Source organism: Lampetra planeri, chromosome 4, assembly GCF_965212315.1.
Source record: "Lampetra planeri chromosome 4, kcLamPlan1.2.h2, whole genome shotgun sequence".
NCBI classification, from domain to species: domain Eukaryota; kingdom Metazoa; phylum Chordata; class Hyperoartia; order Petromyzontiformes; family Petromyzontidae; genus Lampetra; species Lampetra planeri.
This window is the reverse complement of record NC_136110.1, coordinates 21,335,460-21,363,423: the sequence shown is the minus strand read 5'-3', so window position 1 is coordinate 21,363,423 and position 27,964 is coordinate 21,335,460. Positions and strand designations below refer to the sequence as shown.

General features: G+C 51.3%; 1 protein-coding gene across 2 annotated transcripts; it reads right to left on the bottom strand.

The window, feature by feature from the left end:
• Positions 1 to 192: 192 nt before the first annotated feature.
• LOC144717830 (cyclic AMP-dependent transcription factor ATF-7-like) lies at positions 193 to 27,964 on the bottom strand. Of its 2 annotated transcripts, XM_078593518.1 has the most exons (13): positions 27,790 to 27,964; positions 24,819 to 24,898; positions 24,312 to 24,408; positions 23,385 to 23,512; positions 21,900 to 22,034; positions 17,400 to 17,569; positions 9,623 to 9,764; positions 6,416 to 6,541; positions 5,918 to 6,052; positions 5,648 to 5,729; positions 4,526 to 4,734; positions 3,719 to 3,827; positions 193 to 2,911 (listed from the first exon to the last, which is right to left on the bottom strand). In XM_078593518.1, the coding sequence occupies exons 2-13, from the start codon at positions 24,867 to 24,869 to the stop codon at positions 2,718 to 2,720; spliced, it is 1,578 nt and encodes a 525-aa protein (XP_078449644.1). In that variant the 5' UTR covers positions 24,870 to 24,898; positions 27,790 to 27,964; the 3' UTR covers positions 193 to 2,717. The 2 variants fall into 2 exon arrangements, with proteins under 2 accessions (XP_078449644.1, XP_078449645.1); XM_078593519.1 differs by lacking the exons at positions 23,385 to 23,512; positions 24,819 to 24,898; positions 27,790 to 27,964 and having other exon boundaries at positions 24,312 to 24,406.

Genomic DNA, 27,964 nt, shown 5'->3' with positions numbered 1-27,964 from the left:
TCCAGGCGAAGCAATTAACATCTCACCACCATTCTCAAACCCGAGGGTGATGCATTGCTCTGCACAAGTTCCGATTGGATTCCTCGACTTGCGACGGTTGGCGCAGTCAGGACAACATTGGGGGAGGAGAAAAGAGCAAAAAACAAAATGCTGAAGTGGAAAAAACTAAAATGATCCAAAACCACACAGGAGGACGCGGCCCCTTGCAGCAAGGGCAAGCCTCTATTTAATAAGTTTGTCACAACGAAGGTTAGGACGACAAAACACGCATTGCCAACTTTTGGCAGAGAGATTCCCACAGAGAATAAATGTTAAATGTTGCGAGCAACAGCAGAGAAGAGTGTGTGAAGGTCATCGCACGCACGCACGCACGCACAAGTCCAACAGCAATGATGCTTTCCGATTACAAAAGAACCTGTCCGCATTGCAATTACAAATCTAAACGGCAAGCCACTACCTACCCAGTTTCACTGGAAGATACAACACAGTGCAAGGTAACCTTTCAGACAACATGTAAACCACTCAAAACGCTACTTGCTAATACCATGAACGGCGCTCCGAGGGGGAAATCCCACGTGGGTATGCTCATGTTGATTAAAATAATAATCATGTAATCAATTTCACGCACCTCCTGTGGGTCACTTTTTGTAACTGTGCAACTTTTCAGGCACAGACGATCCTTAAAATGGCATGGGCGTCTGGCAAGGCAGCTCAACTTCGATGTGATGAGAACAAATGGATGGACCGTAAACCAAGACACAGTGCCGCTACTGCTGCTGCCCTTTAATGCGAGTTTGTGTTGCATTTGCGATGCTTAGTCTAGTCAAACGGTGTTCCTGAAGGGCTAGACCCCAAGCCTCGCACGAGGACGGTTTTGTTATCGCTCTGTACATGTTACAAGATTAAAACTCGCATGCCATCAAAACTCGGGCCCCAAAATATATTCTTCATAAAGGCCATCGGCAACGCGATTAACCGCCTCCGGGTTTTCGGCGAAGTACATTTTAATACTTTTCATTTCGAGGCATGAACCCCACCACCTCAAATTCTCATTGGCTGTTCCATTGGCAGTTACACCAACCAGTGAATGTGGCTGATGGGATGCAGGATAATTAGATTTGCTCAGAGCAAAACTGCATTATGACCGAAACGTTTTTGGATCGCTGCTGTAACGTAAAATACATGATTCAAGCCTATAGGTGTCCTGTGGTCTACAGCAATTAACCAACCCAGGGTCTCCCTTAAAAAAATACTTCAGCTCTCAATGCTCTTACCCAGTCATTAATAAAGGTGATCTAGTGGTCATTGCTCTGAACACGGAACCATTGAGCTGTGTTGTTCAACAGGCCGTGCCGTAGGGTGGTTCTAATCGACTGCGATCACGGTTGCTGTTCTGCTATTCCCCGCTCGTGCAGTTTGACGAGATGACCTCCAAAACCAAGCAACGGCGTGGTTTGCAGGGCATGAAGAAGCACAGCGGGGAGAGAGCTTCAAAAGCAGTGGCTGGGCGGCCGATACCAAAGAGTGAGCGAGCGACGCAAATGCGGCAAACCCGCCGCGCCAAAACTTAAAAGTGCAAATCCAAAATGAGGCACATGCCAGCGCTGAAGCATACGCAAACGCGTTGCCAAAAAAGTGCAAAAGTTTCGTCGCAAATAAGGCTTAACTGAGAAAACGTGACGGTAACAATAATATTAACGCTAACAAAAAAGGACGTGTAAAGGAAACACTTGGGCTTTGCGCTTGGCCCCCGATTACCGCTGCCCTTGCCTGCGCTGTGACTGGGAGACCCCCTCAGGGTGCGTTATTGCACGACAGCAACGGCGAGCCAAGGCCCAGCAGGGCAGCGGCAGCCTGGCTCGCAGCTACGGGGACGTCCACCTGCGATCAAAGTAAACAATAAAGCAAGGTTCACATTCCGTTCACGCTAACACTGCAAGATGCGAGTGATTTTTCTGTTCAAATGGTGGCAAGGTCCCTTTCGGAATTGCAAGTTCATTTACATGGTCTTGGAGGAAACCCTCAAAATAGTACTGCGTGTCTCATCGCACGTCACGAAAGTCATCTCGACTCTAGGAATGCAAAAACAAGTGCGTATCACGTGCACAAACACAACGATGGGAGTGCACTACACAGGCACACAGACATGACACCCCAGCTCGTCTTCAAATACTCTAGCTCTAAATATAGAATAATCTACATATAAAATACATTTCGAAATGTACAATGCCTTTAAAAAAATGCTAAACCATGTAAACAATCGGTGAAGAATTGTATTCTCTTTCTTTAATATGAAAACAAGCAACTATTATTCATATATTCGACGTGAAAGAGATAAGAGTAAAGAATGGCATCCAGGAGGTTACCCTGTGTATTACTAGAGAGCTAGGTGTGTAGGATATTACGCGGTCATCGCTCGCCATATTAAATTGCCGACCGGTCACTATTCCAGAGGACAGACAGACATAAACGGAAAAGCGGTTATACGACTTCACGAGCCTCCCCTGAATCGCGACGGAAGCGGAGTCGACGTCGACTTGCTTCGTCCCGTTTAAAAATCTGTGCTTCCAACCTCGGCCCAGCAGCTGCTTGGCAGTGCCCGCCGAACCCACGTGGCCCGGAGTCCCAGGCTACCACGCCAGGGTCTCGGACTCGGGCTGAGTCAGGCCCGGGGGCTTGTCAGCCTCACGTGGGCCTGGCCCCCGCTCAACGAGCCGTCAACTAGAGCCGGAGACGGCCTGGCCTCCGCCGCCCGGCACGCTCAGCGCGGAGACGTCCACCGTGAACAGGCGGTTGTCCGGCGCCCGGTCGCTCCCCTCCGCGGTCTCCGTCGGCGGCACGGACGATTTGTTTGACGAGGCCGCCGCAGCCGCAGCCGCCGCCGTGCTCTCCTGGGACTCCATGATCGTACCTGCCCACCAGGAAAGGCGATTGTCATGATGATGGTGGTGGTGGTGAAACAAACGAGGATCTGGCATCATTTGTATGACCGGGGCACAGCACATGGCAATGTGTGTATGTTGAACTACTTTCGCATCGTGCGTAGAGAATCGTGCTATTCGGAGGTGCGGGGGAAAGACAACAAGCTAAACACAAAAATCGGTTCAATCACAAACGACCAAATTAGTCCATGGGCCAGACACCTTGGTCTCAAAACTTTCATTGTACGAATCGCTTATTGAGACCTCTCTTGATCCTCCACTAGGTTAACTCAGCATTAAATTAGTATCTGGTGTGCTGTGTGAACATCAGCAATGGGGGAAGATAAGTGTGAGCGTGTGTGGTGCCGGCCACACCAACTCCTCGTTGGTGAGGCAATGCCTAACCAGCGCAGGTACCTGGTTAGACAGAATGAGGGTACCCCTATGGGCTCCCCCTTGTCACCAGTTATAGCCAACATGTTCATGGAAAAGTTTGAATCAGACGCCATCCAGACATCCACCCTGCGTCCTTCCCTGTGGAAGAGGTATGTGGATGACACTTTCGTCATTTGGCCACATGGCCTCCCAGCATTGAACCACTTCTTGGACCACATCAATTCCAGACACCCATCCATCAGATTCACCATGGAAGTGGAGAAAGATGGCAAACTACCATTCTTAGATATTCTGTTTGAGAGGAGACCTGACGGATCCCTGGGACAATTTTAATTATTTACCTACGTGACTTTACCGAAAAAACCCAAGAATACGATCGTGTCTTAGATTTGTCCACTCACCCAAGAAGGCCTGCGCCTCTTTCTGCAACGCCGTCACGGGACAGTCCTTGTGTGCGAGCAGCAGCTGCTTGAGGTGGGCGAGTTCGCCCCTGAGCTCCGTCACTTCCTTCTGCCAACGCCGAGCGACGGAGAAACGTGTCAGCAGTGATGCGACGAATCCGCGTCCTCACAAGATGATTTGCCCCCGTCGACCCAGTGGCTCCCGTCCAATCCCAGATCAATTTCAAGATCACGCTCGCCGTCTTCAAGAACCTCCATGGACTCACCCGTTCCTAACTCTCCCCTATCATCTCACTCCACTTTTTCCCCCACCCACTCCATGCACTCTCATACATCTCCCTTGTCGCTCTACTCCTTATTCGTGTGCCCGTCCATCGGCCAGTCAAGTGCTCTGCCACAATGCTGTGGGTCGGGGGGAGCTGCCAGAATTTGTCTGAAATTTCGCTACGCTCAGTTTGACGGGGGAGTGTTCTATCCTTTTTGGCGCGTTGGGCTACAGAGGGTGCTACACTCAATTTGATGGGAGGGGATTTAGGAATCAATTTTTGAGGGTGTCTTTTTGTTGTGCCTGTGCACAATGGGATTCATGCCACATGGGAAAATGTGTAACCATGTTATATTTCTTGTATTAAAAAAGGGCCATAAAAGGCAAAAATGTAACGCCAAAAAAACGACGCAACGAACGAAGCAAAGTGCCGAATAACCGAGGATAGTTTTGTTTCTTTTGATCGAAAAAAAATAAGGGAGCCATGGGAGGTATGGGCAGCTCCTGGGCCCGTAGGGTCCTCCACGTCCCTCGTGTGGCACCTGCAACTCCACGTTGGTGTGAGCCAGGTCCTCCGCACGCCGCTCCAGGTCCATGACCCACAGCTTGCGCTTCTGGCGGCAGCGAGAGGCGGCGGCGCGGTTGCGCTCGAGGAAGCGTCTGCGCCGCTCCTCGGGGTCCGTGATGGCGCTGCGTCGCCTGCGACCCCCTCCAGCCGCCGCTGGGCTCGTGCTTTTACTCAGCTCCACGCCTGAGCGGGGGGGGGGGGGAAGGAGGGGCAGGGTGGGGATGAGCCAAGGGGGGCAGGGTGGGGATGAGCCAAGGGGGACAGGGTGGGGATGAGCCAAGGGGGACAGGGTGGGGATGAGCCAAGGGGGACAGGGTGGGGATGAGCCAAGGGGGACAGGGTGGGGATGAGCCAAGGGGGGACAGGGTGGGGATGAGCCAAGGGGGCAGAGGCAGCAGCAAGGCTGTGAGACGCGTCATCGCTGACGCGGCAAGAGGCGCCAAGATGGTGAGGGTAAGGGACTTATTAGCTCACTATTAACGTGTCGATGACCCTTAAAATCTTTACTCAAGCGACACACGGAATCCTCCCAGCTCCCCCCCCCCCCACCAAGTGATTTCATCAATTGTTACGACTTGGGGTCGATATTTAACAATCTTCGTTGTCACATTTGTACTGTGTTGTTGTACTGTCTGCATTTCATTATCTCATTTGTTCCATGAACCTAAGTGTAACATTTGAAATACATTTGCATACATTGTAAAGAAATTATTCTTACACGTATGATTCAACATAGGTCAAGTGTCTGCTGTAAGAATCACCCCTCTTAACCAACACTGGATACAAATCGGGTTGTAGAAGTATAATTGTACATCGACAGGTATTAAACAAATTATCTGACGATAACAGTGGTGCAGAGATACCAATAACAAAACGACAATACTCAACACGTTTGTCAATCGCACCGTGGCCTTAATAAAAGGCGACGTTTCGGGCAATGACCCTTCACAGGACATAGAGAGGCCAGATAGGTTAGAGAGTGATCGGTATGTGTATGTAAAAAATTGTGGATAAGTTGAAACCCATACAATTTTTGGCAGCTACAGAATATCTCCTCCACCCCGCCCCCTCCATACAGCGTGGAACGAGAAAGCACCTGGGCCACTCCCTCCACCACAGCCACTGCTGCTGCTGCCCGGCGTGGAGACCGGAGGTGACGGCTGGGGCTCAGACAAGGCCTGCGGGACACACACACACACAGCCGGGACGGACAGCTCCATGAGAAACAATACAGATGTATGACACTCAATGCAGCCTCGATGAGGTTCATCACAGCTTTACGAGTCTCCATATAGGGATGCGGGGGGGGGCATGCATGCACTTGTGAGGAACTGGGATGATGACAGAGGAGGGAGCTGGACGCCACCTGTGGTTGTGGGATGTGCAGGCTAAGCAGGGGCAGATGGGAATCCTGCTGGGCTATCACCATCTCCACGGCCTGCGATAGAACCTCCACCCCTCCGTTCTGGGGCGACGCCTCCGTCAACATGGCTTTTAGCCTCTGCGTGTTACACAGAGAGACACGCGTGAGCTCCGCATCGCTAAGAAGCAGAGGTCGCAAACGGGTTTTGATTCCTTACCCATACCCGGAACCCGTACCCGGCCGGGTACGGGTTCCCGTTCCCTACCCGTACTCTACCCGAAATGAGTGACAAACGGTTACTCACCAGTGACTCACGGCCTACCCGTATCCGGGTGCACCAGGGTCGCAAACGGGTACCCGTACCCGGCCGGGTATGGGTAGCCGGGTATCGGGTAGGGTACGGGTATCGGGTACCCGGTTGCGACCTCTGCTAATAAGTGAACAGTACAAGGCACACATTGCTGCCTCCCCCACCCCACACTCCCCCCACCCCCAACGCACCGTGGTGACTCCGTGCTGCTGATGAGAACCAGGCGGGGTGGTGAGGTCAGCCTGGGTCGAGGGTGGAGCGAGGCTGCCCAGAGGAGGCCCAGGGATACCCGGCACGTTTGACACCACGGCAGGGATCTGCAGCACAACCGCCCCGCACGAGGAGGTTTCCCTGTTCAGCGCCGTTGCTACGCTCACTGCGGCGAACACCGCTGTTTTGTGGGAACCTTCGGCATTGAATGCGGCACCCCGAGTCGTGACGCTGCGATTGGATATCGGGGCACGGTAACTATGGGAGGTGAGAATCTACTGGGAATGCCGCCATATCTACTGGCAATGCCTCTAACTCTCTATGGAGCCCTAGAGAGTAGGGTACTTGGCCGGCTCTTTCACGCTGGCCAGACGTCTTGCGAGTGGCTACACTTTACCCCATCACACGTGACCTGCTGATTGGCCAACATTTTGACACTGTGACCATCAGCAGCTTTCGACTCAAAGCGTGGCAGGGTTACAAATGACTCACTATGCAATTATCCATGAACTGTGTTATGAGCAATTTTGTTTGGATCAGCAATTTAACCTCATGGTGGGACCCCGGGGTCCCGAATAAACGGAAGTCAAAATCGTAATTAATTAATTTATTTTTGCCGACTCCGTCCCAGCGCGCACATAAACGCCGCGACCCACCTGGCGCGGATCATTCTGTTGTCATGTCGTCCAAGCGCAGCGATGACGTATGCGCAGAAGAAACAAAACTTTTAAACTTTGATGAGCGCATCGTGTAGAGCTTATGGAGAGGAATAGATTGCTGCGTCGTTCGCCTTCAACAGACATGAAATGACGTCGCAACGCAGTTTATGCGAGAGCCGGGGGCTTATGCAACTCCGCCATGAGGTTCAATTAGTTATAATTGTGCTGATTGTATTTGTGTTTGTTCGGGATGTGGGTTGTGTTTTATTGGCTCACCCACCTACAAACTGGCCCGACATCTGTCTGAGACGTTGCAGCCATTCACTGGTAGGATCACACCTTCTGTACTTAACTCACCTGGTATCGCCAATTAAAGACATCTCACTGTCCCCAGATTATTTACTCGTCAGTTTTGATGTAGTTTCTTTGTTCACCAAAGTACCTGTGCTCGACACCATTGCAATCATTGAAGACCTGGTCCAACAAGGATTGAATGCTGATGTATCGGCACTGAGGAGACACTGCCTCACCAACACATACTTCACCTGGAATGGAACATTCTACAAACAAACGGAAAGCACCCCAATGGGTTCTCCCTTATCTCCGGTTCTAGCCAATGTTTTCATATAAAAATTTGAGACGGACACCATCCAGGCATCCACTCTACGCCCATCCCTGTGGAAGAGGTACATAGATGACACGTTCGTCATCTGGCCACATGGCCGACCGGCTCTAAACCAATTCCTCAACCACATCAATTCCATCCACCCAGCCATCAAATTCACCATGGAGGTAGAAAAGGATGGCATGCTACCTTTCTTGGATGTCCTAATAAGAAAGAGACTAGATGGCTCAATGAGCCATTCTGTCTACAAAAAAGGAACCCATACTGACGCTTAGCTAAAACCTGATTCCCACCACCATGCATCCCAGAAGAATTCCCTCATCAAAACGCTACACCATAGAGCTCAATGTATCTCCGACCATGAACACCTAACCAGTGAACTCAAACACATACACCAAGCTCTCATGGTGAATGGATATTCTGACCACACAATCTGCAAAGCCATCACCCCAACTGTGAGGAAGGAGCCATCTGAGGATCAAATCAAAACCATCACCCTGCCATACATAGCAGGGGTAACCGAAAAGATTTCCAAAATCATGAAAAAACACAAGACCCAGGTCCGATTTAACACAGTACATAAAATTCGTGATCTGATCCCATCTGTGAAAGACAAGATTCCTGACATGCAGTACCCTGGCGTCTACAAACTAAGCTGTATCTGCGGCAGCAGTTACAGTGGGGAAACTAAGCGACATGTCTCGGACCGTGTCCGTGAACATAAGGCAGATTTGAAACATGGTAGGACCAATACTTCTGCCGTGGCTGATCATTATTTTAATGCGGCTGGCTCACACGAAATTGATTTCTCTAAGACGACGGTACTTTGCGAGCCTCCTGGCTATCAACAAAGATTCGTTCATGAAACCATTCATATATACAGACACGGAGACAATTTTTACCGAGAGGAAGGTTATAGACTGAGCAATCATTGGAAAGATGTCATCAACCACTTTGGGTCATGACTTGATTTGTGTTTTCTTGTCAACCTCCACCGTCAGCGGTGTGGGTGTGTGGAGCGAGGTGCAATGCTTTGATTGGTGTAGACCTTCTGCCGGTGTTTGAGCCCTCTCCTACATTAACATTAGCTGCCCCACCAATCTCTAAACCTTTATAATCAGCTTGCCCTCAGAGGCTAACCTCCCTGTTCCTGATGACGACCGCTTGTGTTGCGATCGAAACGTCGTGATATTTTTATTCACTTTATTTTTATTATTTTATTATTATTATTAATTTTTTTCTATCTACGTGACTTTACCGAAAGAACCATAGAATATGAATTCCTGCAGTCACGAAAGTTTGAAGTAAAAATGTAAGTCAAAATGTATATATGAGACCTTTTTGCCAGTATCCAAAATGATGGAAAAAAATTTAATGAGTCTTTACCCTATCTGGCAATAAAAAAAGGTGTTAAGATGTTCAAAGTTCAAATAGAAAACCTATTTCAAGGCATCAAGTCTGCATTAGCCACACATACTTGTGGCAAAACATACAAACAAACATCCTCTGATAATTATATGTGCCATTGTCTTTGAAACTGATGATGGCTTTGCCTCACCAGTGTTAGACCAGAGACCGCCACAAGGTGAACAGCGCAAAGGCAATACCAGTATCAAATTATGATTAGCTTTGGTTGAGCAGTTAGAGCTATGTGACATTTCGCCAGTATCAAGACGGTGGTGTTCGTATCTAATTGGCTGTTTGAACGTCATAACACCCGTTTTGTTGCCAGAAAGGGTTCAAGCCTATTCTTATATATGTTTTTTTCATCACGTCAACGGAGTTGTCTGTCCGCAATGAAGCCGTGTGTGAGTGAATAGAAAACACGGAGAAAGAGGCTGCCAGGCCACACTCTGCTGCCTGCGCCGCTTGCATCCCGGTGTCGTGACGGTGCCGTTGGGCACCTGGATGGCGATGGGCTGCTGCTCGGGGTAGGCGGCGGGCACGGGGAGCGTGGGGCTGGTGGCCGCGCTGGCCGGAAGAGACACCGACACCGCCTGGCCGTTGGACAGCTGCAGGATGACGGGCAGGGAACCCGGGATGGGCCTGTCAGGGGACGACGCGCGTACGTACGGATGAATGCAGCACAGACACACAGAACGTGAACCCAAACCTCTGGGGAAACCTCCTTGCCGAGAGCCAAATAGGACATTCGAATCAGAAAATGACCAGGAAACACATGGCAACAGTACAATTAAAGCAGGCTGGAAACAAATAGACGCTTGCAAAACACACAAAGGTGTGCAGCATTGCATGAACGAAAGCTTTTGTCGTTATCTGGATAGTCAGATCAAAATAACTGAATGTAGTAATTTAGACCACCGATTCAAAAGAGTTGAGATAGTGTGGCATTCAGTGATGAGCGCATTCAGTGACTGAATACGCTGAAATTATAAACGCAGTGTTGGCAGGCAAAGTATATTCTCTTCTAGTATCTGATTAGTGTGGGCAAGATTCTTATAAATTTTGCTTGTGGTCCATTTGCTGGTTTTGGGCCCTTAGACATGTACTTAGCAACTGTGAAAAAGCAACTTATATGTATGTATGTTGAACTTATTTCATACCATACGTAGCCAACCGCGCTAATCAGAGGTGTGGGCGGGATTGGTGTGGCATGGGTCTCATGTGACGCGGGTTTCTCGTGACGTGGCGCTTACGCGATGCATCTCTCGCAGAATGCCGTGTGTAATTCGTGCCATGTGTGTGTGTCTCGCGCCATGTGTGTGTGTCTCGCGCCATGTGTGTGTGACTCGTGCCATGTGTGTGTGTCTCGTGCCATGTGTGTGTGACTCGCGCCATGTGTGTGAGTCTCGCGCCATGTGTGTGTGTCTCGCGCCATGTGTGTGTCTCGCGCCATGTGTGTGTGACTCACGCCATGTGTGTGTGTCTCGTGCCATGTGTGTGTGTCTCGCGCCATGTGTGTGTGTCTCGTGCCATGTGTGTGTGTCTCGTGCCATGTGTGTGTGTCTCGCGCCATGTGTGTGTGTCTCGTGCCATGTGTGTGTGTCTCGCGCCATGTGTGTGTGTCTCGTGCCATGTGGGTGTGTCTCGCGCCATGTGTGTGTGTCTCGTGCCATGTGTGTGTGTCTCGCGCCATGTGTGTGTGTCTTGTGCCATGTGTGTGTCTCGCGCCATGTGTGTGTGACTCGCGCCATGTGTGTATGTCTCGCGCCATGTGTGTGTGTCTCGTGCCATGTGTGTGTGTCTCACGCCATGTGTGTGTGTCTCGTGCCATGTGTGTGTGTCTCATGCCATGTGTGTGTGTCTCGCGCCATGTGTGTGTGTCTCGCGCCATGTGTGTGTGACTCGCGCCATGTGTGTGTGTCTCTCGCCATGTGTGTGTGTCTCGTGCCATGTGTGTGTGTCTCGCGCCATGTGTGTGTGACTCGCGCCATGTGTGTGTGTCTCGCGCCATGTGTGTGTGTCTCGCGCCATGTGTGTGTGTCTCGCGCCATGTGTGTGTGTCTCGTGCCATGTGTGTGTGTCTCGCACCATGTGTGTGTGTCTCGTGCCATGTGTGTGTGTCTCGCGCCATGTGTGTGTGTCTCACGCCATGTGTGTGTGTCTCGCACCATGTGTGTGTGTCTCGCGCCATGTGTGTGTGTCTCACGCCGTGTGTGTGTGTCTCGCACCATGTGTGTGTGTCTCGTGCCATGAGTGTTTGTCTCACGCCATGTGTGTGTGTCTCGCACCATGTGTGTGTGTCTCACGCCGTGTGTGTGTGTCTCACGCCATGTGTGTGTGTCTCGCACCATGTGTGTGTGTCTCGCACCATGTGTGTGTGTCTCGTGCTATGTGTGTGTGTCTCGCGCCATGTGTGTGTGTCTCACGCCGTGTGTGTGTGTCTCGCACCATGTGTGTGTGTCTCACGCCGTGTGTGTGTGTCTCGCGCCATGTGTGTGTGTCTCACGCCATGTGTATGTGTCTCGTGCCATGTGTGTGTGTCTCGCACCATGTGTGTGTGTCTCGCGCCATGTGTGTGTGTCTCACGCCGTGTGTGTGTGTCTCGCACCATGTGTGTGTGTCTCGTGCCATGAGTGTGTGTCTCACGCCATGTGTGTGTGTCTCGCACCATGTGTGTGTGTCTCACGCCGTGTGTGTGTGTCTCACGCCATGTGTGTGTGTCTCGCACCATGTGTGTGTGTCTCGCACCATGTGTGTGTGACTCGCGCCATGTGTGTGTGTCTCGCGCCATGTGTGTGTGTCTCACGCCGTGTGTGTGTGTCTCGTGCCACGTGTGTGTGTCTCGCGCCATGTGTGTGTGTCTCACGCCGTGTGTGTGTCTCGCGCCGTGTGTGTGTGTCTCGTGCCGTGTGTGTGTGTCTCGTGCCACGTGTGTGTGTCTCGCGTCATGTGTGTGTGTCTCACGCCATGTGTGTGTGTCTCGTGCCACGTGTGTGTGTCTCGTGCAATGTGTGTGTGTCTCACGCTATGTGTGTGTGTCTCGTGCCACGTGTGTGTGTCTCGCGTCATGTGTGTGTGTCTCACGCCATGTGTGTGTGTCTCGTGCCACGTGTGTGTGTCTCGTGCCATGTGTGTGTGTCTCACGCCATGTGTGCGTGTCTCGTGCCACGTGTGTGTGTCTCGCGTCATGTGTGTGTGTCTCGCGCCATGTGTGTGTGTCTCACGCAATGTGTGTGTGTCTCGCACCAGTGTGTGTGTCTAGTGCCATGTGTGTGTGTCTCGTGCCATGTGTGTGTGTCTCGTGCCATGTGTGTGTGACTCGTGCCATGTGTGTGTGTCTCACGCCATGTGTGTGTGTCTCGTGCCATGTGTGTGTGTCTCGCGCCATGTGTTTGTGTCTCGTGCCATGTGTGTGTGTCTCGTGCCATGTGTGTGTGTCTCGTGCCATGTGTGTGTGTCTCGTGCCATGTGTGTGTGTCTCACGCCATGTGTGTGTGTCTCGTGCCATGTGTGTGTGTCTCGTGCCATGTGTGTGTGTCTCACGCCGTGTGTGTGTGTCTCGCGCCATGTGTGTGTGTCTCGTGCCATGTGTGTGTGTCTCGTGCCATGTGTGTGTGTCTCGTGCCATGTGTGTGTGTCTCACGCCATGTGTGTGTGTGTCTCACGCCATGTGTGTGTGTCTCGCGCCGTGTGTGTGTGACTCGCGCCATGTGTGTGTGTCTCACGCCATGTGTGTGTGTCTCGTGCCATGTGCGTGTGTGTCTCGTGCCATGTGTGTGTGTCTCGCGCCATGTGTGTGTCTCACGCCATGCGTGTGTGTCTCGCGCCATGTGTGTGTGTCTCGCGCCGTGTGTGTGTGTCTCACGCCGTGCGTGTGTGTCTCGCGCCATGTGTGTGTGTCTCGCGCCATGTGTGTGTGTCTCGCGCCATGTGTGTGTGTCTCGTGCCATGTGTGTGTGTCTCGCACCATGTGTGTGTGTCTCGTGCCATGTGTGTGTGTCTCGCGCCATGTGTGTGTGTCTCACGCCATGTGTGTGTGTCTCGCACCATGTGTGTGTGTCTCGCGCCATGTGTGTGTGTCTCACGCCGTGTGTGTGTGTCTCGCACCATGTGTGTGTGTCTCGTGCCATGAGTGTTTGTCTCACGCCATGTGTGTGTGTCTCGCACCATGTGTGTGTGTCTCACGCCGTGTGTGTGTGTCTCACGCCATGTGTGTGTGTCTCGCACCATGTGTGTGTGTCTCGCACCATGTGTGTGTGTCTCGTGCTATGTGTGTGTGTCTCGCGCCATGTGTGTGTGTCTCACGCCGTGTGTGTGTGTCTCGCACCATGTGTGTGTGTCTCACGCCGTGTGTGTGTGTCTCGCGCCATGTGTGTGTGTCTCACGCCATGTGTATGTGTCTCGTGCCATGTGTGTGTGTCTCGCACCATGTGTGTGTGTCTCACGCCATGTGTGTGTGTCTCGTGCCATAAGTGTGTGTCTCACGCCATGTGTGTGTGTCTCGCACCATGTGTGTGTGTCTCGCGCCATGTGTGTGTGTCTCACGCCGTGTGTGTGTGTCTCGCACCATGTGTGTGTGTCTCGTGCCATGAGTGTGTGTCTCACGCCATGTGTGTGTGTCTCGCACCATGTGTGTGTGTCTCACGCCGTGTGTGTGTGTCTCACGCCATGTGTGTGTGTCTCGCACCATGTGTGTGTGTCTCGCACCATGTGTGTGTGACTCGCGCCATGTGTGTGTGTCTCGCGCCATGTGTGTGTGTCTCACGCCGTGTGTGTGTGTCTCGTGCCACGTGTGTGTGTCTCGCGCCATGTGTGTGTGTCTCACGCCGTGTGTGTGTCTCGCGCCGTGTGTGTGTGTCTCGTGCCGTGTGTGTGTGTCTCGTGCCACGTGTGTGTGTCTCGCGTCATGTGTGTGTGTCTCACGCCATGTGTGTGTGTCTCGTGCCACGTGTGTGTGTCTCGTGCAATGTGTGTGTGTCTCACGCTATGTGTGTGTGTCTCGTGCCACGTGTGTGTGTCTCGCGTCATGTGTGTGTGTCTCACGCCATGTGTGTGTGTCTCGTGCCACGTGTGTGTGTCTCGTGCCATGTGTGTGTGTCTCACGCCATGTGTGCGTGTCTCGTGCCACGTGTGTGTGTCTCGCGTCATGTGTGTGTGTCTCGCGCCATGTGTGTGTGTCTCACGCAATGTGTGTGTGTCTCGCACCAGTGTGTGTGTCTAGTGCCATGTGTGTGTGTCTCGTGCCATGTGTGTGTGTCTCGTGCCATGTGTGTGTGACTCGTGCCATGTGTGTGTGTCTCACGCCATGTGTGTGTGTCTCGTGCCATGTGTGTGTGTCTCGCGCCATGTGTTTGTGTCTCGTGCCATGTGTGTGTGTCTCGTGCCATGTGTGTGTGTCTCGTGCCATGTGTGTGTGTCTCGTGCCATGTGTGTGTGTCTCACGCCATGTGTGTGTGTCTCGTGCCATGTGTGTGTGTCTCGTGCCATGTGTGTGTGTCTCACGCCGTGTGTGTGTGTCTCGCGCCATGTGTGTGTGTCTCGTGCCATGTGTGTGTGTCTCGTGCCATGTGTGTGTGTCTCGTGCCATGTGTGTGTGTCTCACGCCATGTGTGTGTGTGTCTCACGCCATGTGTGTGTGTCTCGCGCCGTGTGTGTGTGACTCGCGCCATGTGTGTGTGTCTCACGCCATGTGTGTGTGTCTCGTGCCATGTGCGTGTGTGTCTCGTGCCATGTGTGTGTGTCTCGCGCCATGTGTGTGTCTCACGCCATGCGTGTGTGTCTCGCGCCATGTGTGTGTGTCTCGCGCCGTGTGTGTGTGTCTCACGCCGTGCGTGTGTGTCTCGCGCCATGTGTGTGTGTCTCGCGCCATGTGTGTGTGTCTCGCGCCATGTGTGTGTGTCTCGCGCCATGTGTGTGTGTCTCGCGCCGTGTGTGTGTGTCTCACGCCGTGTGTGTGTGTCTCGCGCCATGTGTGTGTGTCTCGCGCCGTGTGTGTGTGTCTCACGCCGTGTGTGTGTGTCTCGCGCCATGTGTGTGTGTCTCGTGCCATGTGTGTGTGTCTCGCGCCATGTGTGTATGTCTCGTGCCATGTGTGTGTGTCTCGAGCCATGTGTGTGTGTCTCGTGCCATGTGTGTGTGTGACTCGTGCCATGTGTGTGTGTCTCGTGCCATGTGTGTGTGTCTCGCGCCATGTGTGTGTGTCTCGCGCCATGTGTGTGTGTCTCGCGCCATGTGTGTGTGTCTCGCGCCGTGTGTGTGTGTCTCACGCCGTGTGTGTGTGTCTCACGCCATGTGTGTGTGTCTCGCGCCATGTGTGTGTGTCTCGCGCCGTGTGTGTGTGTCTCATGCCGTGTGTGTGTGTCTCGCGCCATGTGTGTGTCTCGTGCCATGTGTGTGTGTCTCGCGCCATGTGTGTGTGTCTCGTGCCATGTGTGTGTGTCTCGAGCCATGTGTGTGTGTCTCGTGCCATGTGTGTGTGTGACTCGTGCCATGTGTGTGTGTCTCGTGCCATGTGTGTGTGTCTCGCGCCATGTGTGTGTGTCTCGTGCCATGTGTGTGTGTCTCGCGCCATGTGTGTGTGTCTCGCGCCGTGTGTGTGTGTCTCGCGCCATGTGTGTGTGTCTCGTGCCATGTGTGTGTGTCTCGTGCCATGTGTGTGTGTCTCGTGCCATGTGTGTGTGTCTCGTGCCATGTGTGTGTGTCTCGTGCCATGTGTGTGTGTCTCGCGCCATGTGTGTGTGTCTCGCGCCATGTGTGTGTGTGTCTCGTGGCATGTGTGTGTGTCTCACGCCATGTGTGTGTGTCTCGCGCCATGTGTGTGTGTCTCGTGCCATGTGTGTGTGTCTCGTGCCATGTGTGTGTGTCTCGCGCCATGTGTGTGTGTCTCGCGCCATGTGTGTGTGTGTCTCGTGGCATGTGTGTGTGTCTCACGCCATGTGTGTGTGTCTCGCGCCATGTGTGTGTGTCTCGTGCCATGTGTGTGTGTGTCTCGTGCCATGAGTGTGTGTCTCGTGGCATGTGTGTGTGTCTCGCGCCATGTGTGTGTGTCTCGTGCCATGTGTGTGTGTCTCGCGTCGTGTGTGTGTGTCTCGCGCCGTGTGTGTGTGTCTCGTGCCATGTGTGTGTGTCTCGCGCCATGTGTGTGTGTCTCGTGCCATGTGTGTGTGTCTCCTGCCATGTGTGTGTGTCTCACGCCATGTGTGTGTGTCTCGCGCCATGTGTGTGTGTCTCGCGCCGTGTGTGTGTGTCTCGCGCCATCTGTGTGTGTCTCGTGCCATGTGTGTGTGTCTCACGCCATGTGTGTGTGTGTCTCACGCCATGTGTGTGTGTCTCGCGCCGTGTGTGTGTGACTCGCGCCATGTGTGTGTGTCTCGCGCCATGTGTGTGTGTCTCGTGCCATGTGTGTGTGTGTCTCGTGCCATGTGTGTGTGTCTCGCGCCATGTGTGTGTGTCTCACGCCATGCGTGTGTGTCTCGCGCCATGTGTGTGTGTGTCTCGCGCCGTGTGTGTGTGTCTCACGCCGTGCGTGTGTGTCTCGCGCCATGTGTGTGTGTCTCGTGCCATGTGTGTGTGTCTCGCGCCATGTGTGTGTGTCTCGCGCCATGTGTGTGTGTCTCGCGCCATGTGTGTGTGTCTCGCGCCATGTGTGTGTGTGTCTCACGCCGTGTGTGTGTGTCTCGCGCCATGTGTGTGTCTCGTGCCATGTGTGTGTGTCTCGCGCCTTGTGTGTGTGTCTCGTGCCATGTGTGTGTGTCTCGTGCCATGTGTGTGTGTCTCACGCCATGTGTGTGTGTCTCGTGCCATGTGTGTGTGTCTCGTGCCATGTGTGTGTGTGTCTCGTGGCATGTGTGTGTGTCTCACGCCATGTGTGTGTGTCTCACGCCATGTGTGTGTGTCTCGCGCCATGTGTGTGTGTGTCTCGTGCCATGAGTGTGTCTCGTGGCATGTGTGTGTGTCTCGTGCCATGTGTGTGTGTCTCGCACCATGTGTGTGTGTCTCGCGCCATGTGTGTGTGTCTCGTGCCATGTGTGTGTGTCTCGTGCCATGTGTGTGTGTCTCGTGCCATGTGTGTGTGTCTCGCGCCATGTGTGTGTGTCTCGCACCATGTGTGTGTGTCTCGCGCCATGTGTGTGTGTCTTGTGCCATGTGTGTGTGTCTCGCGCCATGTGTGTGTGTCTCGTGCCGTGTGTGTGTGTCTCGTGCCGTGTGTGTGTGTCTCGTGCCGTGTGTGTGTGTCTCGCGCCATGTGTGTGTGTCTCGTATGACAACGGTTCTTACGCAACATGCTGCTGGTGGGCAGAGGGAGCCTGGATGATGACGGAGGGCGAATTTGGCGAAGGCGTCGTCTGCTGGATCACCATGCTGGGGCTGCGCGTGGGGCTCGGCAGCAGCAGGGAGGATGGGCGCAGGGGCAGCGCCACCTCGGAGACCACAGGGAACGCAGCCTCCTGCGTTGTGCGCGCACGGTCATTCACCCGTCATTCACATGAGCACATTTATGTGCGTTAACGTAACAGGTGTGAGTAGTGAAATACGCGGTGCGCACAGTCAACCGAGGGCAACTGAGGGCAAACAGGCGCGCGTGAGGTTTGCGCGGACAAACCGCCAGTTGTAAGGGGCGAAGCAGGTGCAAACGGGGTCGACCGGTTGTGCACGTTGAGACCGGAGGTGTTGCCAGGGAGACGGGAGATGAGGGTTAATTGATGGGCCGACAGGCGCCAGCCTGGCGAGAGCTTAAAGAAACGCGTGAGAGGTCTCGGATAATTAGCAGAGGCATATGAGGGCGTGTGCGTGAGCGGAGCGGGGAGTTGTTGCCGGGGACCAAGAGTGAAGACATCTCGCCGCTGCCGCTCCAGCCAAACGGGACCTCAAGCCTGACGCCGTCGCCGGGCGGGTGTTGGCTGATCCCTTGCCCTGGACAGACGGGTGAGCGGGTTTGAGGGAGCGTAGGTGACGGCAGCGGTGGAGATGTAGAGTCGCTGTGTGTGAAGAAGCTGTGTGTGGAGATGCTGTGTGGTGAGACGCTGTGTGGGGAGTCGCTGTGTGGGGAGACGCTGTGTGTGAGATGCTGTGTGTGGAGTCGCTGTGTGTGAGACGCTGTGTGTGAGATGCTGTGTGCGGAGACGCTGTGTGTGGAGTCGCTGTGTACGAAGACGCTGTGTGTGAGACGCTGTGTGCGAAGACGCTGTGTGTGAGACGCTGTGTGTGAGACGCTGTGTGTGAGACGCTGTGTGTGGAGACGCTGTGTGTGGAGACGCTGAGAGACGCTGTGTGGGAAGACGCTGTGTGCGGAGACGCTGTGTGTGGAGACACTGTGTGTGAGACGCTGTGAGCGGAGACGCTGTGTGTGGAGATGCTGTGTGTGGAGACGCTGTGTGTGAGACGCTGTGAGCGGAGACGCTGTGTGTGGAGACGCTGTGTGTGGAGACGCTGTGTGTGAGACGCTGTGAGCGGAGACGCTGTGTGTGGAGACGCTGTGTGCGGAGACGCTGTGTGTGGAGACGCTGTGTGCGGAGACGCTGTGTGTGAGACGCTGTGTGTGGAGACTCTGTGTGGGGAGACGCTGTGTGGGGAGACGCTGTGTGTGGAGACGCTGTGTGTGGAGACGCTGTGTGTGGAGACGCTGTGTGTGGAGACGCTGTGTGTGGAGACGCTGTGTGGGGAGACGCTGTGTGGGGAGACGCTGTGTGTGAGACGCTGTGTGTGTAGATGCTGTGTGTGGAGACGCTGTGTGGGGAGACGCTGTGTGGGGAGACGCTGTGTGGGGAGACGCTGTGTGTGAGACGCTGTGTGTGTAGATGCTGTGTGTGGAGACGCTGTGTGGGGAGACGCTGTGTGGGGAGATGCTGTGTGGAGACGCTGTGTGGGGAGACGCTGTGTGTGGAGACGCTGTGTGTGAGATGCTGTGTGTGAGACGCTGTGTGCGGAGACGCTGTGTGCGGAGACGCAGTGTGCGGAGTCGCTGAGAGCAGAGTTGCTGAGTGCAGGATAAGCGAGGTGAAAGGTAGATAAGAGTGGGGAGAAGTTACCGCATAGATAGTTATAGGAGTGCCTACAATTGGTGCAAGAATAGGTGAATAAAGTGTAAGCAGATGACTTGTTACCACGTGTTGGTGTGAGTAATTGTTGAAGACACTACACAGGTAGAAGCTGAACATAGGGCACAGCTTATATCAGCGCAGTTCTCTTACGAGGAACGCATCCTTTCGTTACATTTGTGGGGTGAAGGCGATGGGCAACCTCTGATTCAAGCACACAATGGATATTAGCACACCTGGCTTTCATGGGTATGCTTGTGTAGCGACATCGCGAATGTCACTGTGTGGTGCCAGCCCTAGAGAGGCACGGCATGCGATGTACTAATAATAATATAATAATAATACAATTTATAACGAGCGTAAATTTGCGGACGTAACGGCCGCAACTCAGAGGCGCGGAGCCAAGCTCAGAGTCGCTCGAAAGCACGTGGTTATAGAGGTGAGTTTTTAAGTGTCTCTTGAAGGAGGCGATTGAGGTGATGCTGCGAATGTGCAGAGGGATAGCGTTCCAGACTGTTGGGGCTGCCACCGAGAAGCGGCGCATAGACATGACCATCCTGGATCTTGTTATCAAGAGGAGGTCGTGAGTCGCGCTGCGCAGGCATCTGCCGTGTGCTGAGCTGCAAGTCGTCAATAGTGAAGAAAGGTACGGCGGACAGGCAGATGTGAAGGCATTGTGGCAGAGGCAGGTGATCTTGTATATGACCCTACTGGCGATGGGTAGCCAGTTGAGGGCACGGAGACAGGCTAGTGAGTCGAGACGGGGATGAGGGTGGGCAATGACGATGCATGCCAGGTTGTTTTGTAGTCTTTGAAGTTTTTTTAGTTTGCCAGTGGAGGACCGGACTAGGACGGAGTTGCAATAGTCGAGGCGAGACCCAACTATGCAACATGCCAATGTGTTGGCAATTTCAGTAGAGATGAGAGGACGTAGGTGTCTGAGAGCCTTCAGGTGAAAGTTACATGAACTGATGATATGATTGGTTTGACGGTCGAAGGATAAAGTTGAATCTAGGATGACACCGAGGTAGCTGAAGTGATCGGTGAACCTGATGCTGTGACTCACATCACGGACATCACGTATGTAGCGACATCGTGAATGTCACTGAGTAATGCCGGCTCTAGCGAGGCACGGCGTGTGATGCATTGTCATCGCGGACACCCCGTAGGTGGGTGTAGTACCAGCCCTAGAGGGGGCTCAGTGAGCGCTGGGATAGCGCTCATTGGCACCACGCGTGGTGTGCAGTGCTGACCCCTACAGGAGGGAGTGTGAGAGTGTCAGCCAGGGGATGAGGTTACCCGAGGCCATGGCACTCTGGTTGACCCTGGAAGGCACGTGACAAGTAAGATCTACACAGGGGCCCCAGGTGGGGGCTAGGGGGTGGTCACGTGTCAGGATGAGATCCTACGGGAAGGGTCGAGAAACAGCAAGAGGATTCTCGAAGGTGGTTGTGGCCAAGGGCGGGGCCAGCCACGACCCGGGAGGATATAAACCGGGGTCCCCACAGGGACCGGGGTTCAGCATTGCTGTGGTCATCTGAAGATCTACGATCTACGTTCTACGTCCAAGAAGAAGTCACCAACACGTGGACGAGGACCGAAGCCTGGGTCCTGTCCGTTGTAGCTACTCGCAGTGACTAGCGTAGTTAGCCAGGTGGTCCACCACCACAGGTTATCTGGTGAAGGGGCAGTAACCCCTTTGTGTTAATGTGTTGGTATTCATAAATATGTGTTGTCTCCAAAGAGTACGTCCGCGACTCAGTTGAATCCACTACACTTGCATTACATTCTAGGAAGCTTGTACAGCCCTTTGTAAATTCACATTGAATGTCTGCCATTGGAGTCGTTTGACCACTCTTCACCACGCTAGCCAGTGTGGGTCGGTGAGAGAGGAGTACCCAAGACTGATACTGATATCGCTCACAACTAATGATAGCCATAGTCAGGAATCAAACTCAGCTCACCGACTTCCATGCAATAACAAGCACAACATGCTCCTACAGTGGTCGTGATGCTTGGTAGCGCTGGATGTCTTGACCTCACCAGTATTCTTATATTCTATTTATGTATTTGTATTTTGAGCTATTTAGCTCTTTTTCAGAAGGGACTTGGCCACAAATGGCAGGTCAACAAAGTGGCTTATCACATGAACCTCATGGCGGGACCCCGGGGTCCCCATAAGCCCCCGGCTCTCGCATAAACTGCGTTGTGACGTAATTTTATGTCTGTTAAAGGCGAACGATATGGCAATATATTCCTCTCGACGAGCTCTACACGATGCGCTAATCAAAGTTTAAAAGTTTAGTTTCTTCTGCACATTCATCCTCGCTGCTGCGCTTGGACGACATGACAACAGATTGATCTGTGCCAGGTGGGTTGCGGCGTTTATGTGCGCGGTGGGACAGAGTCGCCAAAATTGTATTAATTAATTACGATTTTGACTTCCGTTTATTCGGGACCCCGGCGTTCCGCCATAAGGTTCATATGCAAATTTATAGTAGCAACATACTCTGAACGCCTGTTGATTCTAAATGTGGAGCGAAAAACCGGAGGACCTGGAGAAAGATCCACGCAACCGCGGGGAGAACATGCAAACTCGAGATATACAGGCGTCAGGGTCGGGATCGAACCTACGAACTCCTCCATTTCAGGCGAGGGAGTTAACATCTCGCCACCGTGGCGCCCCATACTTCCTCCTGCCGTGCAGTGCCGCCACCCCACCCTCCCCCACCACATTCACCTTCTTGTTGCTGCTGCCGGCGCTGGGCTCAGGCTGGGTGGAGGAGGTGCAGGGCTGCGAGGTTTCCATAGCCACGTGCTCCCCATCCTTGCTGCTCGCCTCGGCCAGGCTGGGGGCAGGCAGCCCCAGCACGAGCTGCGCAGACCGGCTCGAGGAATTACTACAAACTATTTTTAAAATATATATTTTATTTTACCAGGTAAGGCCCACTGGGCTATGTAGCTTTTTTTCAGAAGCGACCTGGCCACAAATTACAGCGCCACGAAGTGGCTTATCACCATGTGGAAATGTATAGCAGCCAGATACTCTAAATTCATGTTTTTAAATGTGGAGGGAAAAATAAAAAAAGATTACGACAACGACAAGAATGAAGAGGCAACCCAAAAAACGATGAGCTCTCATTGTCGTGGATATACGTACGTACCTGAGCCGTGCGGCACGGGCTGTCTGACAAGATCATCAGCATCGTCAACCCACTGCTGAATGAAGGACTCCCCAAGCCGTCGGCATGACAAACGTTTACAGCCTCATTAACAATTAAACAAAAGGTATTGAATGGGGCAGCGGGCCCTATACCTCTTCTTCCCTGACCTTTCGTGTGGTTCCGTTGCACCGGAATGTATTACCGTGGATTCTCTATAACCCGCCACTGGAATATTTCGGCGTGTTTTACCGGGCTCGCGTTTTGTTGTAATAAAAACGTATATAAAAAAAACGTATATAAAAAAAACGTTAAAAAATATTTTAATCCAATTCTATAGCAACATTTTTGACCGTAGCTTTAACGTTTTTTTTCTCATTTAAGGAGCTTCAAACGCGCAGTCAGCCTAGGACACACAGTCTGGGTCCACGTCTACAAGAGCTGATGTCGACGTGCGTCTTCCCTTCCAATTAGTCACGATGGAAATCTTTTTTTTTATGAAAACATTAACAAAATTGTATCAGATTCATCGACGTTGCACGAATACATTTATAATTTACGGATAAGAGAATTCGCCAAAGTTATTCACAGTGACGATAGACAATGTTTCTCGGAAATTGGATTTAAGAAATAAAGGCATATATATAGGTGGAGAAAGTGTTAGTCATCTCAGATGTGCTGATGACATTGTTACTGTAACAACCAATGGAAAAATGAAATATAGCACAGGAAATGTCAGAAGAACTGAATAAAGTTGGCTGCAAAGTGGGGCTCAAACATGAGCGAAACAAAACTTGTGCATAAGTTCACTAAACAACTGAAGATATCAGTTGGAGAAACGACTAGAAGTAGCCTATAGGCTCCCATATAAAGTACCCTGGTGACAGTACACTGGTGATGAATGCTTACTGACAATGTGTTTTATGAGCAATGTTGACTTTGTGAACATTGAACGACAGTGTTTGAGCATGGCAATGGCGATGAAATTATTCTAAAGGTGGTGGTTGACGGCGGTAACTGATTATGATGGAGGCAACAAAATCAGAGGGGTATAAACACCCCACCTTTTTGTCCTCTTCCTCTTGAGCCTTCTTAAACTCATGCTCCAGCTTATCAAAGGGGCTTGCGAGCTCATGGAAAAGGCCGACTTCTTCACAGTTCTTCAAGAATCGAGTCGGGGTCGGAGTCTGGTCTGCACGGGAGACAAGGAAGATGGGAGCACTCTTGTGTACTTGGTGAAAATGAAAAGGAACACAATAATGTGTCTGAAGAAGAAAGTTTTCAATCAGTGTATACTGCCAGCTCTGACATACGAATCAGAAACATGGAACGACAAATGAAATGAGACAAAAGCTCAAAAGCCAACAAAGCATGGACAAAATGCACGCTTGGAATGACACAGACAGAAAAAGTAACGAGTGGATCAGGGAACAAACACAAATCAAAAGCATAATGACAGTTCAGAAAGTAAAAAGGCTTGGGCAGGAAGCACCGTGAGATGGGATGATGGCCAACGAACCAGGCTGATGATGGAATTTCGGCCAAAGGAGAGAACGCATCCAAGAGGATGACCATCGTAGATAAGGGGTGATGAGATCAGTTCATGTGCAGGAGTGAAATGGTAGCACGGGGTTGTGCGCGACGGGGAACAGCGTGGAGAGGCCTTCATGCAGCTGTATCTAGTAGAGCAGTGTGTTCATTGCACGGCCCGCGGGCCACTGACGGCCTCTGGTGGCCTTTAGCGTGGACCCTGACGTGCAGCCCCCGACAATATACAAATGTGAAAAACCCCATCATGCTGTCAAAACCAATGGTTTCAAATGTGTGGCGGCCCTCCCACTGAAATCTTATTGGTGACAATGACCACCCCCTGAAAATTTATGAAGGACACTGTTGTAGACACTTTTTAGGTAAACAAGCGAAATAATAATCATCGTGAGGATCACAGAAATAAAACTGCTGACGGCGCTGCTCGGAGAACAGCGACTCACCAGCAACGACGAGGGCATCACTCTTGGGTGGCCCAAACTTGAGAGTCATCTCATGCTTGTGTTTGTGCACGGACAGATGGTCTTCGTTAGTGAAGCTCTGCAGAGAAAAACAACAACAACAAAGTGTGAGCCTCGTTTTTTGTGTACACATATATGTACGAGGTAAGTACACATCATCAAACACACGTTGGGCAAGAGATAATTTTCACCGGTGGGCCTTGAGCCACTGGTGGAAGATCTGTATGGAAGGGGGTCTTCCTCTCCATTGGAAACTGCAAAATTAGCTTGCCAATCAAATAGAACCCGTCTCAAAAGATGGTGCTCACTTTTTTTCTAAATTTGCCTCCGCAACGAGGAACTTGATTTATTTAAGAAGCCAATGGCAAATGAGTCGTACTTAAAACACTGAGAATTGTAACGTTACAGCAAGGTAGTGAGTGCTGGAGTGCTGTTAATGGACATGGAGGTACCCTGTTCCGTAGTGAGATGAGGTGAGTCATGTGTTACCTGCCCACAGCCTGGCACGTTGCACACAAATGGCTTGTCATCTTCACTCATTTTTACCCCGTGCACTTTTACCCTGACACCTGAAAAAAATACAAACCATATGAAGACAATGGCAAATCAAGTAAACACCACACAATAAAAAATACAATGTTGAATTTTCCTTGAAAAAACAATCATCCAAAAATCAACGATAATGTTAACCAGCTGTAACTAAAATTGAATTGCCACTTGTTTTGCCAAGGAAAGCCTCGTTGAGTTGTAAAAAAAAATCCGGGTGGGTCTTTGCCAACTTTTCGCAGTAGGTGGCGATGTTGCCATATGCGTAATCCCAAGAGTGAGGATGTTTTCCTCTTCGATTCGTTCTTAAAGTGTGTTTTGCGTGTGCAAGAATGCGACAGTATCCAGGGACAACAGATACACCATATGAGGGGGACAACAAAAGTCTGCACAGATGTGTCCATGAACCCAATTGCTGTACTGCTATTTTCTCATCACCTCATAGCAAGTGGAGGGTATTCTTCTTGTTGGTGGTCCACAAGTGAATTATTCGAGCTAAAATGAAAGTGTTGTAATGAATAAGGTTTTAATAGCATGATTTATAATCGCTACATATATGGTAGTTCAACAAGGAGAACAATACCTCTGGGTTTTTTTTTCAGTTTGTAAATCTGCAGCATCCACCAAACCCTTGTTTTCGAAGAGTTGTTTGAAGTTAAGTTCATTTTGTTTCACCAGGTGAGTGCACAAGAGACCTGGATAGTCTAATTTTGCAAGTGATCTGGGGCATTCATCTGCCAGTAGAGGGTGATTACTGATTTGCATAGTGATTGTGAAAACAAAGCTGAATTACAGGGGTGCACTACTACTACCCTTGAATCAAAAGAAAGATGCACTGCAGTCATGTTTGCTCAAAACAAGTTGTCTAGTACCACTGTGGCCAGATACACACAAAAGAAGTGACATTTTTCTTAGCTTCCAATTTAAATCAGCACAATGGAAAAATAAGTGGATTATGCAACGAGCCACTGCTGCAAATGTGGTAATTTAGAAAGACCACCGCATAATCTATCTTTTGAAAAGGAGACCTGTGGTCTCAAAGGGCTCTTGCCTGGTTAAATTTTTTTAAAAATACTAGCGAAGCTATCATATGATAATAAAATATACAAACACACACTCCATAGAGACAATGCATATGACTGGCCTTGCACCTGATTGAATTCCACTCAATATGCTAATATTGGGACATTCGTCCCAGAATTACCACAAAATAGCATGATGCTTCACAATCCAGTTGAGAGTCTGCACTGGAGAAAGATACGGCAAATGAGGTCCATACAATTACCCACCACCACCACGCGGTTAATATTCTGCACTGGTCCAATTCTAGGCCAGACAACAATCATGCAATACGAGCTAACACACAGCAATGGGACATTGGAGTAATGAGAGGGCCGAGATTGGGTGCCAGATCTCTGTCAAAATTGAGATAGAAACTAAAAAAAAAAATTTAAGCTAAAGTATTTTTTTTATTTTACCAGATAAGGCCCACTGAGCTAAAGACGGTCACTGCATCACATGCTTTCAGATGCGCTTCTGCGGCCGTCTGGAACGCTCTTCCTTCCGATATTAGGAAGCCTCAGCCGAAATGCACTTTTCAATCTAGATTGAAAACTAATTGCTCTGGAATTGCTTTTTGTGTTTAGTTTGTTGCCCTCCCCCCACACCTTCCATTGGCACGGCTGGCTTATGCACAGTATGAAAGAAGTTCAACATACATTCATACATATAGCTCTTTTTCAGAAGCGATCTGACCACAAATGACAGCTCAACGAAATTGCTTATCACGTGGAAATTTATAGCAGCCAAATACTCTAAATGCATGCTTCTAAATGTAGAGGAACAAACCGGAGGATCCGCAGAAAATTTCAAGCGAACACGGGGAGAACATGCAAACTCCAAATATACAGGTGCCAGAGTCGGGATGGAACCCACGACCTTCTGTATACCAGGGGTGGTAGTTAACATCTCGCCACTGTGTTAATGTTCAGTCAGGATTAAGGTCAGCATCTAGGCTAGTGTTTGGTTCAGGCTCTGATTCAGAGTTAGATTTATGGTTTAGGGTTATATGTTTGTGAATAGAGTCCGGTCAAATATCTGGTTCAATATTATGACTCTCTGCAAGGGCAGGGCTGAGGTCAGTTTGGGGTCAATGTAAGCGGCCAGTTGCAGAGACATTTTAAGTATATGGGAAAACAATCTCATGGTGTTTTCTGTATCCAGCCACTGGTCTGGGTCAATTATGGGCCAGAGACCGAGTCAGAAATAATCTGGGTCATGATTAGCTCAATGTCAGAATCTGGACCAGAACATGGGTTGGAGTCAGATCTTGGGTAAGTTTATATACCACAGTCATATCAGAGTTTAAATATCGGAGTGATTTCAAAGTTTACATGTCTGAGTCAATTTCAGGTGAGGGTCACAATGTGGTTCATGCCTGCTTTGCGGGTCAGGTTCAATGCTTAACCTTATTCACACGGGGCAGCTTCAAGTATTCAGTCCATAATTCTTGGACAGAACGTGAGCCATGCATGGGTGCGGGTCACGCTCAATTAATAACCGTGGTCCGATCTGGACCAAGGTGGTCAGTATCAGGATCACATGCAGGGTTGAGAGACCCAACCACGCCAAGGATTTGGGAATGCCCCCCTCACAGCCCGTAGGAGGAGGAGGAGGGGTGGTCTCGAGGAGTAACGGTGCCGGGGCGAACCCTCGTCGCCTGCGGCAGACTCGCTCTTGAGCCTCGGACACATGAACAGAGACACCGAGCACCAGCCAAAAGCAGCAGCAGTAGCAGCGGCACAATGAATGAAGCAGCAGCAGTGATGATGATGATGATACACGAGCTCTGAATGGGTCGCAGCGCACTAACAATGGGGGCCCCGTGGCCTGAGCGCTGTTAGGCGTCACTCACCGCGGAGAAGCGGGGAGCACGGGCCGAGGCTACATAGAGGATCTCACGCCGGCGACGACATTGAGAGACGTTCTTCACCCCCGCGCCCCCCTTAGATTTCAATCGCTCGCTCTCTCAAACGCACACTGACACTCACCTACACACACACATCTAACACACACACGAAATACACCGC